This window comes from Salvelinus fontinalis, chromosome 26 (assembly GCF_029448725.1).
Source record: "Salvelinus fontinalis isolate EN_2023a chromosome 26, ASM2944872v1, whole genome shotgun sequence".
Classification (NCBI taxonomy): Eukaryota; Metazoa; Chordata; class Actinopteri; order Salmoniformes; family Salmonidae; genus Salvelinus; species Salvelinus fontinalis.
In genome coordinates, this window is record NC_074690.1 from 21,445,069 (window position 1) to 21,462,742 (window position 17,674).

Here is a 17,674-nt window from a genome sequence, read left to right on the forward strand (position 1 = left end):
TCTGGTAATTTTTCTGTACTTTTCTTCACAGAACACTGTGCTAAAGGTGACAGCTCCAAAGAGACGGGCTGTGTGTCTCATGGTCGTCCTGGTGTTCTTCGTGCTCAACACTGGTCCCCTGAGGTGAGCATTTTGTCTGTCTGTCTGTCTGTCTGTCTGTCTGTCTGTCAATCAATCAATCAATCAATCAATGGGGGGCTTTTATGTCAGCCAGCCAGCCAGTCAGTCATCTTTTTGCCATGTCCAGAGCCCGATAATTCACTAACATGCTGTATAAATTACACGTTTTCTCCCAATGTCTCAGAAAAAGGGCCAAATCCAAGCCTTTTCTTTCTCACGGAGGAAGGCTTCGGAAAGTTGGCTGAGAGTCGGGAGAGGAGAAGGGCTCTCTTGAGTTTTCCATACGCTCAGGCTTCCCAGAATTTTAGAACTAGGAACGGGGGAGCATTGCTTCGCTTCCACGCCGGCCGGTTCGAAAATGAAACCTGGAGATCAGCTGCACATACGTGCTTATTTATAGACTCCAAATGTATTCTATCACTCCGTTCCGATTGGACATGTTCCTTTGAATCCTCTCAATTAACCCTGGCCAGGGACAGCGAACTTTTGCTAATGTTTCCAGTCATAGCTCAAGTCAATATCAAATGTTTTTTCAATTATTAAGGTCCTGCTGAGTTTATCTTTTGTCACTTACACGTTTGGATTAATTTCCAGGCATTTAGAAAAAGGCATTGGTTAGGGGTGTGTTTTTTTAAAATATGGGGTGTGTTTTCATTTGATACTACTGCACAAGATTTTGACCACTCTTTGGCATTGTTGTGTTGAGTACCTCTGTCAAATCTTACTGGGTCTTGTATTGTTTTGGCTCGTGTAGGAGGCCACAAGTTTATTATCCTCTTCTGTGTGTGGGTGTGTGTGTCTGTGTGTCTGTGTGTGTGCAAGTGTGCGTACATGTGTGTCTGTGTATATGGGTATGTATGCTTGTGTGTGTGTATACATAGGCTTATGGTACGTGGCCTTCAGATTGCAGGCCTGTCTAAGACTAAGGCAAAGCAACTGGCAAGGTACTGCTCTGTTTCAGCAATTATGGGCAGCCTAGCTGGGTGGAGAAGGTACTTTTTGTATCTTAAAGTGCCCTTGTATCCAAGAACTTTGAAATGTTTTAATCATTCCTTGATGTAATATGGTTTGTGGATTCAGATAAAGTATTTAAAATTTAGCCTACAGCGTAAATTAAAATCTTTGATTTTGTTCACACACAATGGATTTAAGTCATGCCTCTCCTAAGCCAGGTGAAGTCTCTGTGTGGTTTTAAGTCTGTAGTCTGGCCACAATGACCAATCCTCTACTACCTGACCTTATGTTGTGATCACTCTTCTTCTTGTCTTCATCACCCGTCTTGCTTGTTTCAAGCTTGTATGCATTTTGACCTTTTTTATAAAATGTTTTAACTTTTTGAGAAAAATGTATGAAGAGCCTTTATGGATTTATAACAAATTAAACACTACCATGAAATTGGAAACTTTTTTTGATCTTTGTAATGGCTTTAGCCACCATTGTATGTGAATGCGTGTCTGTGTGTTTGTCTATGTTTGTGTGTGACTGATTCATTGCAGAACAATTCGGTCCTCAAAGGGAAATGCTCTAAGGTCTTTAATGCTCTAATGTTCTTGAACATGTGTGTGTTAGTCCATGATTTTTTTTGCCATGTTTGGCATGGCTTATGTAATTGAAGACCCTGTCCCTCTGGTCTCAGTGTGTGGGAGTCAGAGCCCAGCAGCTCCAGTCTGTACACGGAGACGCCACAAAGCAGCCGACATCTGCTCAGCTTCTCCCCCGACCAACAACAGAGGAGAGGGGAGGAAACACCAGCCCCCCAGTCCCCATTGGATCCGATGGACGCCCAGTACCCACAATCCCACCAATCCCAGGACAGGTAATTACCACAACAAGAACATGAGGGTCCTCGAGACTTTCTGGCCCAATATACATATAATGCTGTGTACTGCATGCACACACCGACAGACGGACGGACTGAGGGGGGGAGAGGGAGAGGGAGACGGAGAGGGAGATGTAGAGGGCGGGGGACAGGGAGAGGGTGGGGGAGAGGGCGGGGGAGAGAGAGAGGGTGGGGGAGAGGGAGAGAGAGAGAGAGAGAGGGAGAGAGAGAGAGAGGGCAGGGGAGAGGGAGAGAGAGAGGGAGAGGGGGCCTACTTGCTTTGGTGCAGCGCTATGTAACAAGGAGATCCAATGATTTTCTGCTAAATCTCTCACTGACTTCTGATTAACAAGTCTATTTACACATCGAGTGCATTAGAAGAGTTAGGCACAGGCTTGGATTGATAGGCTTTAAAGTCACATCTGTGCCTTTGCAAAATGCTCACGAACCAGGAATAATATTTTGTTTTTTAAAAAGGACAAAAAAGCTGAATTAAGGAGAAGTGGGTACCCTCAAGTGTTGGCTTCTGGAGGAGAATCGGATCCATCCAAGAGAACTTCATTCTGTCCAGGGAACCAGAACTGTAGAGGAATTGGCCGGTCGTTTCAGTTTGACTAAGCATCTATTTCCAGCCCTGTTTTCTTTGTTGGAATGGAAAGATTGCTCATTTTATCTTGGTGATAATATTTACATCCATGTATTTATTTATGTATTTATTTATTTATTTATAGGAGACAGTGCACATTAATCAACATCAATATTACAGTAATTCAACATCCATGTAAATGTGCCGGGGTTAGCCAAACGCTTATACAGGACTCATATATTTACCTTATTTAGACTCATCATTCTGTGGTGAAAAATCACTGTGTTGAGTTGGAGCGTTGCAAGCAGAGCACAATATGAACCAACTTGGCAAAATCAAACTAATGTTGTCTCGCAAGTTTCCTCTTTAACATCAGTGTATAATTTCAGCACTAGTTATACTTGTGTTGTGTATACAGCTGTAGGATCTTAATTTGAGCCAGTTTGCTACAGCAGAAAAACAATCCTGCATCAACAGGAAATGTGAATTATTATGTGGATTATAATTTATGGACATTTTTGTAGGGGTTAAAACCTTTTTTGTTAGGGCAAATCAAGAAAAACATTTCTACGTGGAAATGAGAAATACACTACAAGTTTGCATTTCATTCTTATAAACAAAATAGTGATGAAATGAAGATCCTACAGTATCTCACTCAGTCAAAGATTTTGACCTTGCTGTGTACAAGTCATATAGTTGACTGAGTATTTATTTTGGCACGAGTGATACAAAGCACACAACAGAGGCCTTAAGAGATGACAGACATATTTGCAGAAAGCATGCGCTGTGCTGTGGATGAGCCCTCCTGTATATCACTCCTGCAAACAATCTATTGATCTCCAGATTGACAGACTCTTTATATATTCCTGGCTCACCACCGGTTGTCCCCATGTGTCCAGCTGTCTGCTACAAAGTACTACATAACTTCACTACAAATACCTTGTGGTAGTACAGCAGTAGGCTAACTGGAAGGCTTGGAGAAGGTTACACAGTCTCCCACTGAGAGAGACCACTGAAGGAGTGGAGCATTATGTAACCGATAGCTTGGTCATCTGGGCCCAGGCTATAGAACACAATACTGAATATCATCAAAGTATATGTTCACCAGCACAATGTGTGTGGACTCCTCCTTTTTGGTTTATGGGCCATTTTAATGCCCGTTCTCCACCCTATTGTGTTGTTCCGATCTGGAGCCTAGGGCTCATCCGGACAAGTGTATGTTCCACACAGATTTCAAGAACAGACCATTTATCTAACTATTCCCAGGAGAAATCCAGTCCAACCTCTCTGCTCCTGCTGTGTGTCTGTGCCTACCTGCGTTTGTGTGTGTGAAGAAGATCCCACTGGCTCTGCTGGTTGTTGTTGCAGCTGACTGAGCAGAACTCTGCAAAACTTATCAACTCAACCCGTTATTTAGTTTATGACATCATTAATCAACTCAACCCGTTATTTAGTTTATGACATCATTAATCAACTCAACCCGTTATTTAGTTTATGACATCATTAATCAACTCGACACCTTCTTTAATTTATGACATCATTAATCAACAACCCCTTCTTAATTTATGACATCATTCATCAGCCCAACCCCTTCTTTAATGTATGACATCATTCATCAACTCAACCCCTTCTTTAATTTATGTCATTCATCAACTCAATTCCTTCTTTAATGTATGACTCCATTCATTAACTCAACACCTTTAATTTATGGCATCTGTAAGAACCGACGCTGGAGATGAGCAGCAGGTACAGGGAGGACACGTTTAATGAACGGACAAGTGACAGAACAGGAAGAGCGTCAGAACAGGGGGAACAAACGACATGACATTATGCTGAAGTCGGAGAACAACCTCGGGAACAGACAGATATAGGGGGGGTTATGAAAGCAGGTGATTGAGTCCAGGTGAGTCCAATGAATCGCTGATGTGTGTGACAAGGGAAGCAGGTGTGCGTAATGATGATTTATGACTTCATTCATCAACTCAATCCGTTCTTTAATTTATGACTTCATTCATCAACTTGTTTTGTCTATTGAGTCATTGCACAGTTTTTGTTCCAGATGCTTGTTTAGAACTGATGAACACCTGGGACGTCCAGAGTAAGTGACTGGTATTCCAGTTAATGCATTAAGGTCCATAGACCACAAGGAAAACCCACAACGTACCGCAGCATGGTCCTGTAGCATATCAGCTGCTGAATCACAACGAGATCACAGAGCGGAGGGGAATGTGTTGTTGATGATTAATGTCTCCCTCGCTTCCTGTCTCTCTCTTTCGCTCTCTTTCTCTACCTCTTTGTTTCTGTTTTCTCTCTTTCTCCCCCTACCTTTCCTCACCCCTCCCTACCTCTGCCCCTTCCTTCCTTCCCCCCCATCTCTGTGCTCTAGGTGGGAGGACTATGCTCCAGAGAAGATGGCTTCCCACTCTCCTGTCTCCAGGACCAAGTCCCTCCGGTCAGTACTAACCAAGTCAATCTGATCAGTAGCCTTCTACCAGCAGACAATTCAGTTCTACAACTGTAGGATCTTAATTTGATCACTCTTTTTTTGCTGAGAATTTTTCTGGATCTTAGTGTGAGCTTCGCGATTGACATATATTCACTGAAAACCCACGGTTATATTATCAGTATTGTACTTTTCATGTAGCCTACTTTTGGCCAGCTAATAGCCTCACCACCGTTCAAGCAACATTATGGACTAAACGTTCAAATCCAGTTGCTGCAGGAATATTTTGCTGTGACAATATAGGTCAAATTAAGATCTTACATCTGTACTTAGACTCAATCTTCCAGCCTTCTTGTCTATATCGCCAGTATGAAAGCAAGATTAGAACATCCGGTTAGGTAAGACTTGGGTACATTGATTTTGAGAATTTGAATTCCATATTGAAATCACGGTGATAGCTACCTCAGTTGAGTATCAATGAGTCCACTCAGTATTCTCTGAAGAGCTAGACTTTGTCCTCCTCATTGTTAAGTAGACTCCAATGTGATCCATGTGGACCACTCATCAAACCAAAGTGTTCACCAGTCGTTTTGACGCCGTCACAATTGACTGAAAAGATGGATGGTGCTCAGTATAAAAACTGATTGCCCACACTTTAGCTCCACCCAATTTTCAAACCGTCATTTGAGAGGGATGAGGTTCATACTGTATGAAAGCCAGCAGCAGTCTTCAACAACTTTTACATAGAAAAATCCCTGAAAATCAAAGGTTTTAGAATTCCGTCATCATAAAATACAATATGGCTACCAAGTTCACTCCCAAGATGAATAGAAAGCACATTTTCTTTCAGGCAATCAAAATAAGTTAATAAAGTATGATTTCTAACTGAATATTGGTTCTTCCCCTCCACTCTAGTCTGGCTCAGAACCTGAGAGGCTGGGTTCATCGACACGAAGAGGAGAGGACCAAGTCCACACGTTCTACCACCGATCAATCCAGACATACTACAACTGATCAGCACACAACCAAAACTGTCCTGGTAGGTTAGACACTCTTCTTCCCTACAAAACAGGGGAAAAGCTACTAACTAGGTCCTAGGTTTTCCCTGGTCAGGCAGGTTACATGGCCCTAATAATGAAGACATTTTAAAGTCTGATCAAACGTCAGTAATTCTCATTGCTGATTTTTGGACAGGTTAAGCAGTACCTCAGAGGCTATTTAAACTGTCAGTACGTAGGCCAATGTGTATTCCAGTAGAGGTTTCAGGCCCGTGTCAACATGTCTCTCCGTGATGGCCCATTAAGTAGAGCTGCCACAGCAACATAAACAGTTTAGTGAGAATATGTGTATCTTTCTTGTTAAGAGGTCACAGCTGCCGACATCGGACACCATTTGACTAATATTGTAACGATGTACGCTGAAAGTCGGGAAGCAAGTTCAGGGAGTGAAAACATTTAATAAATAAAAGAACAAAACAAGAAACACGAACAGCGCACCGACATAGAACAGAAACAATGACGACTGGGGAAGAAACCAAAGGGGAGGGACATATATAGGGCAGGTAATCAAGGAGGTGATGGAGTCCAGGTGAGTGTCATTATGCGCCTTACGCTGGTGACAGGTGTGCGCCCTAACGAGCAGCCTGGTGACAAATAGCTTAATATTTATGTTTTTGTTGTTAAAACTAACACTCAAATTTAACCTCAGGTTATAAATCCTTCCTTAGGTTAGATTCTGATATTAGTTGATGGCATTTGATTTGTTTTTGATATAGCACTTTTTATTTTGTTTTTGACATCTGGTATGTGTTGTCTTTGACAGCTTAAATAGAGAGGTAGACTACTGGGAGCTATAGGTGAAGAATTACAGTTTCAGACTGGCTACCATTTGAACTCAGATCCAGTGAGTCAAGTCTGTAGAATGTGTTCTCAATTTGCCTACCTGGTTAAATAAAGGTGAAATAAATAAATAAATAAATAAATTAAAAAAGTCTGTAGTCTGCTGTGCTGCAGTCAGAATGTGAGGAGCCCAAATCATTAAATCAGTTTTACAGGCCTAAAATTTTGTCCCCACTTGGAGACAAAGTCCTTTTGAATTTTTGTTTTTTGCTCTTTTAACTTCGATTCAGAGAGTTCACACAAGGCTTTTAACAATGTCTTCATACAGTGTGAGCTTCACAAAACCGCCTTTTGGTTCTCACGTTCAGCCAGTACTCAGCAGTGTGTCAGGCTCAGTTACATATACAAATGGTTTGAGGACATTATTGTTGATATATTGTGTTACTGTATGCACCACTTACTGTAGAAAGAAAACAAACTAGTGAAAACACCCAAAGAAATGGTGCCACTAACATTAGTTGACATGGGAAGCAAATGATAACCAATGGTGTTTCTTCTCTTTGGGAGAATTCCACGTGCATCTCTAGCTTCCTGTGTAAGACATTTTTAGGGGTTGCCTAATTGGAAGCGGGGAGTTTCCACTGTGTATGACACCCTCAGGGAGTTCCAGGAAGTTAGGGAATTATCTGTGATGATCGTGGTAAGTAAGAGGAGGAAGAGGATATAAATGAATGTTTAATAATGTTAGAGGTTACAGTGTTTCATGCACTGCGCCCGGCCCGCCACAGGAGTCGCTGGAGCGCGATGAGACAAGGATATCCCTACCGGCCAAACCCTCCCTAACCCGGACGACGCTAAGCCAATTGTGCGTCGCCCCACGCACCTCCCGGTCACGGCCGGCTGCGACAGAGCCTGGGCGCGAACCCAGAGACTCTGGTGGCGCAGCTAGCACTGCGATGCAGTGCTCTAGACCACTGCGCCACCCGGGAGGCCTATAAGTTTAGTTTTTTAAACACATTTGTAAAAGTTTCTAAAAACCTGTTTTCGCTATGTCTTTATGGGGTATTGTGTGTTGATTGAGATACATTTTAAAAAAAAATCCATTTTAGAAAAAGGCTGTAACGTAACAAAATGTGGAAAAATACTGTATATGAGATTTAGTGCGGACTAGAATTCGACTGTCTCAATGGAATCCTTATACTGGGGTGTGGTGTACATTTTAGGACACCCTCAGCCTCATGCCTCACTCCTCTTGAATTAAGTCAATAGTCAACTCTCCTTGAAGCGTGCGGCATGATGATTAACTCAAGGAGGGTTGTTGATTGACTCATTGAGGGGTGAGTTTTGAGGCTGATGGAGTCCGAGAATTTACATACTGATCTTCATCCACAGTGAAACATGTTTTCTCAGCCGTGGGCCACTCATGCAGTGACCCGTTGAACTGGCATGCCTGGATTCTGTCATTGCCTTTGATAGGCATTAGTCAATTGTTTTTAAAGCGTTACTTTCATCCCATCCATGTTGGTTTTTACGGTAATATTGCATGTGTCATCCAACGATAACGCTTGTATACATTTTTTTTTCCGATTTTTCCTTCAAAATATTTTTTAAGAAAATATTTCAGCTTACATTTATTTTGAAGGTTATATACCTGTGCTTCTGTTTCACATGTAAGTCACAGGATATGTGTAGAGCAGAGACAGGATGAGGAACAGTGCTTTTTCAGGTCAAACACATAATACTGTGGGCAATGCATGGGTAAATCCATACTGGCATACTGGCTAAGGAAATGGTCAAGTACAAGAAAAAAATGGCCACATAAACAAAATGTCTCTTTAAGTTCCACTTGATTTTTTGTCATCAATCAGCCAAGACAAAAGACACAATGATATAGTGTTTTTCATTCAATGATTCAAGTTTCAGAATGGAGCAGTCTGGTTTAATAGCAGCGACTCACTGACCACCATTCTATAACTTTAATTCACAGAAGTCACCTGAGGAGACGACCCAGTCCAGTAACTCGGTTGTAACAGTCAGCTACGACACTGAGTAAGTATTCATAAAAAATGGCAGAAACAATGTGTGTTGGACCCTAGAGTATTTTCAGTGTCTTACTTCAAACTCTTCAAAATTATTTTATGGTCATGTTTTCCCTTTTGGTTCCACTACTGTGGAGAATGAGAGGCCAAAACAGTTGTGTTGCTATTTACCAGCCCAACTACAAAAGTAGCCTTTGCTACCAAGTCAATGGTAGACCTATGATACATCGATGCCCCACACTCATACAACTTGTGTTACACTGTGAGCTAGAAGTGGGAAGATGTTCCTCTAGATTCAACAGGGGAACTTAGAGCACTATTACTAGATTACTTATTCATTACTTATTCACTTATAACATAGTAATAGCATGGTAATAACTTTGTAATAATGTTTCATGTGAAGGAGATGGTGATTATAGATACAGTACATTTAGTTACAGTAAATGTAGTTACATTTAATCAAGATCTTCTAGGTCTCTTTCTTTTAAATTCACTGCTGACACAGCAGGCTGCAGTCATAAATATTGTCAGACTTTCTTTAAGTTGTCAACTTAATTAACCTTAATTACATATCAGATTTATATTATGTTAGATTTAGTTTTGATGTCATATAGTCTATTTCACTGCCACCTCTCTCTCTCTTTCAGCAGACCAGGAAGTGAGGTTCTGGTGTACTACTCACACCATCAAAGCTACAGCGACTTCTTCGATGAGTTAAATCGACGAGGCGATACTTTCTATATGGTGTCCTTTCGCAGGGTGAGTCACTCCATGCATATTCCATAGCATATTCCGTAGAAGCAGGCAACCATGTATCCTTCTGGTTGTGACAATGTGCTGATCTCAAGGCCAAATTCAAATCTGGTCTGTAACTGTTTCATGACACAGTTTTGCCTTCAGCAAGTCTTCAGCGGATGAAACTGATAAGTAGGGAAGAAATGGAATCATGAAGTGGTTGTGAAGCAATTTTGAAGAGCATACTGAGCACTAATCCAGGGCACAAATTTTGAGTCTTAATTGAAGAAGGAAAGCCCCAAATTCAAGAGCAGATGGTCTTTTGAAGCTAAAGGAAATATTTGTTTTTCTTTCCTTCCTCTTTTACCTCCCAAATGCATGAATGAATGAGGTTTGAAAAATGTCTGGTGCTGCTGATTAAACATGTACATTAGCGTTTCAATCTTCACATATGAGCGTATGTAATACATTTATATGTGATTTGTACAGTTAATGATTCACTAATTGACCTTGACACAAATTGCATTTGTGTGTTTGATGTAGGCCTTTTGGATTCTGAGCGAGCACATTCGGAAGGAATGTTATGGCTTTCAGAGACCTAAGGCGTGTAGACCTTATGAAATCGGTGTCCAAATTCAAACATCTAGAACAATAAAGAAGATGATCCTTGATGCTGTTCTTATATTCCTTTCATTCTGTGTGGTGTTTTGGCTGAAATGACCATTTACGGTAACCAATGGGGTCCGTTTCTGTTAAGCTACCAGATTGGAATTTCACTGTAAATTTTATTTGATGTAGCCTAACCACTGAGAATCTTTTGATGTATTGATTGAGCACATTTTCCTTCCGCCCCACACATTTTAAAATCTTTTCTCTGGTGAAGTGGAATGATGTAGTTAAACATCTCCAATACATTTACATTAAAGTGAACATTTAAATAATATTCACAACTGTTTATCGGCAACCTCTGCCAGGAAAGTCTTTTCGATGACGAGAATGCATACCTCCATTTTCATAAAAGACACACTAAACTATGAGATCCTTATATCTGTTATTCCGTCTCCTCTGATATGTCTCCAGACATTCCTTTATACATTTGATGGAGCGTTTTATACACTTTTGAGGCTTTGTGAAAGCATTCTCATGGTGCTAATCGGCTGAATCCCTTAGTTCTGTCTGTTTTATTCTCATTCTCAACCAGCAAGAGAATGACTGACTGTCTTATTTCATTGCACCCCTAAAGCCCCTTACACCGCCCTATTCATTTAGCCATCTATTCAGACAGCCCCTCTGAAGTCTTGGTCTGATTTTCAACGTTATTCTAACCTGATGACTGGTCAGGAAAGTTAGCAGGGACCATTCTCTCTGATGGCCTGCCAACGTCTGTTTTGTGAGAACCTGAGAGAGAAAGAGAGAGAAAGAGACGGAGAGAAGGAAAGTGAGCTCTGATTGCAATCTCTCAACTCAATTAATTCAGAGCATCAACGCCAAGGGGCCCCTCTTCAGCTCTTTTGTGTGCCCATCAGCTCTGCTCTCTGAGGGCCCTTTATCCAGGATCAGATATCTGTTTCCTGAAGGCCCATTAACTGAGCCCCAATGGAGGCATCAACCCACCCACCACCTGCCTTCAGACCTGCCTGCATCATTCAGTCCGGATAAGAAGCTCTTGTACAATTGCCATTGTTTTGTATCATGGCCTCAATAGAAACCCTTTGCTGGCAAACCAAGTATGCTCCTTTCCAGAAGGTACTGTACATAAGCCGTACATTGAGAGCTGTTGTCAATGTGTCAACCCCACACTCGATCTTAAGCTGAGTATCACTCACGTACAGTAATTGCATGAATTGCACCTGGTTTAACTGCAAACAAGAGTTGTGATGTCATTGGAAATGGCAAGTGATGGAAAGAGCAGAATGCTAACTTAATGCATTGGACCATGGCTGCTGTGGGAAAGAAAAGCTGAGCCCAAAGCTAAGCCCAAAGTTTTGTAGGTGAACATGATGATCAGGAATATATTCATACAGTATTTTACTGAATCACTTTTGATGATGATAATTGGCTCGCTGGGGTACTGTGCAAAGGGCGAAGAGATTTTCGGACAAAATGGTAGAAATGTTTCCCAATATTGTTTTCCCGAAGCTCATGGAAATGTTCCATCTCTCAGAGTTCAGGGCTACCCGCTTTTACAATCTATGCCAAAGAGAATTCCAAAGGGAATTTCATTAAAATGTTCAATTTAAAACATTTAAAAGGTATCCTTTTTAGATAAAACTATACTAAATATAATCACATCACTAAATAATTGATCAACAGCACTCTGTAGGGTAGCACCATGTTGTAGCCGTAGGACAGCTAGCTTCCATCCTCCACTGAGCACATTGACTTCAATAGAAAACCTAGGAGGCTCATGGTTCTCACACCGTTCCATCGACTTACACAGTAATTATGACAACATCCGGAAGACGTCCTCCAACCTATCATAAGTTACAGCTAGCTAGCACTGCAGTGCATAAAATGTGGTGAGTAGTTCACTCAGAGAAAACATTTTTTTTTTAAATTCATTATGCCTTTTTTTCACTTACAGTTTCACTTACTTAGCTAGCAAATGCAGCTAGCTAGTTTAGCCTCCTGCTGGTTATGTCTATCCAGCACAATACTGAAACTCTTCCAAGTCAAGGTAAGCTTTTAGTTTTACAAATGTATTGCCACTGGGGCCCTCCGGTGTAAAGTAGATGTGAGAAGGAATACAACGTGGCTGCTATGAAACTGTGAACTGTGTTTACGCGTGATCAGGGGTGTATTCATTCTTCCGATTCTGTTGAAAAACATTTCTTAAACAGAAGTAAACGGAACAAAACGGGGATAAACATACCTGAATTTGTCCAATAGAAACTCTCGTTTGTAACTGTTGGACTAATTTCACCCACTGTCAGCTAGATGCAGGCAAAAGTGTGCAAGTCGGTATTGAATGTCACTATCTGTCACATTAATTTTGTCTCTCGACCTGTGTGCACCTACATTGTAGATTTTCATTCATAGGCTAGGTTGTAGCAACCTCATGATGGGTATAGGGAAAATTTGAGTATCATGTAGTAGCCTAAACGTATCGCTGTTACATTTAACTGGGTGAATGGAAAATGAATGTCATCCAATATGCTGTAATAGAAATAAAGCCCTACTCATGAAAAAAAAATGTTCCTCCCTCATCTGAAATGGCACTGACCGCCACTGACATAGACAGCTAGCATGTGCCATTTTGAAGACTGCTAGCACTATCCCTTGAAGCTTTTACTTCCTGCTTTGCTCCTATGGCTATACTTGCAATAGCCGCCAGTCCACCCATTATGCCATCATTGATTTGAATGGGGACACCCGTTCTATTCAATCTATTTCTATGTGTTTAACCCTGTATCAAAGCTCCATAGTTTTGTCAGATGTTTAGAACTGGTGTTATCTGAAGTGCTGGATCAGAACCATAGTCTCTCTCAGTCTATTTCAAGTGCAGTTGTCCCTGGCATCCATGTGTTAAAGCAGTGTTTCCCAACTCCTTTCCTTGAGTACCCCACAACAGCACACATTTTTGTTGTAGCCCCAGACAAACGCACCTGATTCAACTCCTTGAGGGCTTGATGGTTAGTTGAATCAGGTGTGCTTGACTGGGGCTACAACAAAATGTGTGTTGCTAGGTGTTTTCAAGGACTGTCTTAAGCCAGAAGTCTCCTCAATGTTTATCTCTACCTACTTACACTGTTATTGACACACTGTATTGCGCTGATCCAACCCGTTCTGTACTGGCTCAGATATTTCGCTCAGAAGCAGACTAATCATGTTGATAGCTACCTTTAGCACATGCTAATGTTTACCTTAGCCAGCTATGTCGATCTGAGGCACAGTCACATGTGCTTCCAATAGTGGCAGCTGGCTTCAAAACAAAATATTTACATCTGTGCCGTCACTCTACACTGTAAACGTCTGACTTTTTGAGACTTTTGGTATGAAAACTAGTCCTTGAGAGCCCTAAATTCAATGGAGTGTTTATGAATCCTAAGGGACCTCATAGCACTTCAAAGCCTACAGTATAGGCCTACTTTATAGTATATCTGTGCTACATCAGTGAGCTTCGGGATTAAGTTCCTAGATTGTCCATGACTTCCTGTCTTTTCCCAGGGACAGCTCCGTTTGAACCAGACCTGGGTTCAAATACTCCTTGAAGTATTTTCAAATACTTTAGCTGGGCTTGATTGATCGTGCCTGGCGCTTTGGAACCAATAGAATAGTCACAAAACTGAAAAACCCACCACCCAGGCAGGTGAAAACAAACATGGAAAGTACTTTTACTGCTGCTCTATTCCAACTGGGAGAGGAACCGTCTGGTCTGGTCAAACTGGTGACAGCGGTCTCTCAACCATGCCTGGATCTCCTCTCCCTGACCACCAATATTTAGCAAGATTTTTAGTTACTGTGTTTAAAGGCTAATATAGGCTAGGGCTCCTTGGAAGGGACCTAGACGACTAGCTCAATCCGCCGCATCCGCCTATGTCGCACTTCCGCATCTGCGGTGAAATGTGACAGAGCTAGAGCAGTGTTTGTCAGACCATGAGACATCCCGAAAATTGGTCTTCTCACAAAATCGTCTGTAGCGTCCAAATGAACACGATGCTGTTCTCCGTTTTGCCCTACGACACCTAAACGGGTCTTAGAACTCGTCTGAAGTTGGTACAGCCGAAGTGGTCCGATGACGCGTCTGCTACGCTACAAGACTAATTTGCTAGCGCAGACTGGAATATGTTTTCCGGTATTCATCCAATGGCATTGAGGAGTATGCCACCTCAGTTACCGGCTTCATCAATAAGTGCATCGACAACGTCGTCCCCACTGTGACCGTACTTACATTCCCAACCAGAAGCTATGGATTACAGGCAACATCCGCACCGAGCTAAAAGCTAGAGTTGCCGCTTTCAAGGAGCGGGACACTAAGCCGGACGCTTATAAGAAACCCTGCTATGCCCTCAGACGAACAAGTGACGGCAAAGCGCCAATACATGACTAAGATTAAATCCTACTACACCGGCTCTGACTCTCGTCAGATGTGGCAGAGCTTGCAAACTGTTACAGACTACAAAGGGAAACCCAGCCACGAGCTGCCCAGTGACGCGAACCGACCAGACGGGCTAAATGCCTTTTATGCTCGCTTCAAGGCAAGCAACACTGAAGCATGCATGAGAGCACCAGCTGTTCCGGGCGACTGAGTGATCACGCTCTCCGTAGCCGATGTGAGCAAGACCTTTAAACAGGTCAACATTCACAAGGCCTCTGGGCCAGCCGGATTACCAGGACGTGTACTCAGAGCATGTGCGGCAAGTGTCTTCACGGACATTTTCAAACTCTCCCTGACCGAGTCTGCAATACCTACATATTTCAAGCAGACCACCATAGTCCCTGTGCCCAAAAAAGAAAAGGTAACCTGCCTAAATCGCTACCGCCCCGTAGCACTCACGTCGGTAGCCATGTAGTGCTTTGAAAGGCTGGTCATGGCTCACATCAACACCATCATCCTGTAAACCCTAGACCCACTCCAATTCACATAACGCCCCAACAGATCCACACACTCCACACTGCCCTTTCCCACCTGCACAAAAGGAACACCTACGCTACCGTTCAAAAGTTTGGGGTCACTTATAAATGTCCTTGTTTTTTAAAGAAAAACACATTTTTTGTCCTTTAAAATAATTTCAAGTTGATCAGAAATACAATGTAGACATTGTTAATGTTGTAAATGACTATAGTAGCTGGAAATGCCAGATTTTTTATGGAATATCTACATAGGCGTACAGAGGCCCATTATCAGCAACCATCTCTCCTGTGTTCCACTGGCACTTTGTGCTAGCTAATCCAAGTTTATCATTTTAAAAGGCTAATTGATCATTAGAAAACCCTTTTGCAATTATGTTCGCACAGCTGAAAACTGTTGTTCTGATTAAAGAATCAATAAAACTGTCCTTCTTTAGACTAGTTGAGTATCTGGAGCGTCAGCATTTGTGGGTTCGATTACTGGCTTAAAATGGCCAGAAACAAATAGCTTTCTTCTGAAACTCGTCAGTCTATTCTTGTTCTGAGAAATGAAGGCTATTCCATGCGAGAAATTGCCAAGAAACTGAAGATCTCATACAACTCTGTGTACTACTCCCTTTACAGAACAGCGCAAACTGGCTCTAACCAGAATAGCAAGAGGAGTGGGAGGCCCCGGCGCACAACTGAGCAAGAGGACAAGTACATTAGAGTGTTTAGTTTGAGAAACGGATGCCTAATAAGTCCTCAAATGGCATCTTCATTAAATAGTAACCGCAAAACACCAGTCTTAACGTCAACAGTGAAGAGGCGACTCCTGGATGCTGGCCTTCTAGGCTGAGTTGCAAAGAAAAAGCCATATCTCAGACTGGCAAATAAAAAGAAAAGACTGAGATTGGTAAAAGAACACAGACACTGGACAGAGGAACTCTGCTTAGAAGGCCAGCGTCCCGGAGTCGCCTCTTCACTGTTGACGTTGAGACTGGTGTTTGCGGGTACAATTTCATGTATTTACTCATCAATCTACACACAATACCCCATAAAGACAAAGTGAAAACAGGTTTAAGATTTTTTTTTATGTATTAAAAATAGAAAGACACCTTATTTACATAAGTATTCAGAACCTTTGCTATGAGACTCCAAATTGAGCTCAGGTGCAACCTGTTTCCATTGATTATCCTTGAGATGTTTCTACAACTTCATTGGAGTTCACCTGTGGTAAATTCAATTGATTGGACATGATTTGGAAAGGCACACGACTGTCTATGTCAGAGCAGTGCATGTCAGAGCAAAACCAAGCCATGAGGTTGAAGGAATTGTCCATAGAGCTCAGAGACAGGATTGTGTCAAGGCACAGATCTGGGGAAGGGTACCAAAAAATGTATGCAACATCAAAGGTCTCCAAGAACACAGTGGCCTCCATCATTCTTAAATGAAAGAAGTTTGGAACCACCAAGACTCTTCCTAGAGCTGGCCACCTGGCAAGGGAGGTGACCAAGAACATGATGGCCAAGCTGACAGAGCTCCAGGCTTCCTCTGTGGAGATGGGAGAACCTTCCAGAAGGACAACCATCTCTGCATCATTCCACCAATCAGGCCTTTATGGTAAGTTGGCCAGACGGAAGCCACTCCTCAGTAAAAGGCACATGACAGCCCTGCTTGGAGTTTGCCAAAAGGCACCTAAAAGACTATTAGACCATGAGAAACAAGATTTTCTGGTCTGATGAAACCAAGATTGAACTCTTTGGCCTGGATGCCAAGCTTCACGTCTGGAGGACACCTGGAACCATCCAGAGGGTGAAGCGTGGTGGCAGCATCATGCTGTGGAGATATTTTTCAGCGGCAGGGACTGGGAGACTAGTTAGGGTTGAGGGAAAGATTAACGGAGCAAAGAACAGGGAGATACTTGATGAAAACCTGCTCCAGAGCTCTCAGGACCTCAGACTGGGGTTCACCTTCCAACAGGACAACGACCCTAAAGCACATAGCCAAGACAACGCAGGAGTTGCTTCGGGACAAGTCTCTCAATGCCCTTGAGTGGCCCAGCCAGAGCCCGGACTTGAACCCGATTGAACATCTCTGGAGATACCTCAAAATAGCTGTGCAGCGACGCTCCCCATTCAACCTCACAGAGCTTGACAGGATCTGCAGAGAATCATGGGAGAAACTCCCCAAATACAAGTGTGCCAAGCTTGTAGCGTCATACCCAAGAATACTTGAGTCTGTAATCGCTTCAACAAAGTACTGAGTAAAGGGTCTGAATACTTATGTATTTGTGATATTTCAGTTTTGTATTTTTCTATAAATTTGGAAACATTTCTAAAAACCTGTTTTTGCTTCGTCATGGGGTATTGTGTGTAGCTTAATGAGGGATTTAAAAAAAAGTATAATACTTTTTTTTTTAGCATAAGGCTGTAACGAAACAAAATGTGGAAAAAGTCAAGGGGGTCTGAATACTTTCTGAATGCATTGTCTATGGAAACTGTGTAGTACCACAAAATACATTAAATAAATAAAATCCTGATC

At 42.2% G+C, this 17,674-nt stretch overlaps 1 protein-coding gene across 9 annotated transcripts in view; it reads left to right on the forward strand.

Annotated features, from left to right (window-relative positions):
* Window positions 1–17,674, forward strand: part of LOC129823911 (cyclic AMP-dependent transcription factor ATF-6 alpha-like) — a 45,052-nt gene that overhangs the window by 21,280 nt on the left and 6,098 nt on the right. For 8 of the 9 annotated variants that reach the window (XM_055883011.1, XM_055883012.1, XM_055883013.1 and 5 more), the window contains 6 exons: window positions 32–123; window positions 1,757–1,936; window positions 4,912–4,977; window positions 5,884–6,007; window positions 8,794–8,855; window positions 9,493–9,604. In XM_055883011.1, coding sequence (XP_055738986.1) covers window positions 32–123; window positions 1,757–1,936; window positions 4,912–4,977; window positions 5,884–6,007; window positions 8,794–8,855; window positions 9,493–9,604 — 636 coding nt within the window. The remainder of the gene's footprint in view (window positions 1–31; window positions 124–1,756; window positions 1,937–4,911; window positions 4,978–5,883; window positions 6,008–8,793; window positions 8,856–9,492; window positions 9,605–17,674) is intronic. The other variant, XM_055883010.1, reaches the window with a different exon arrangement.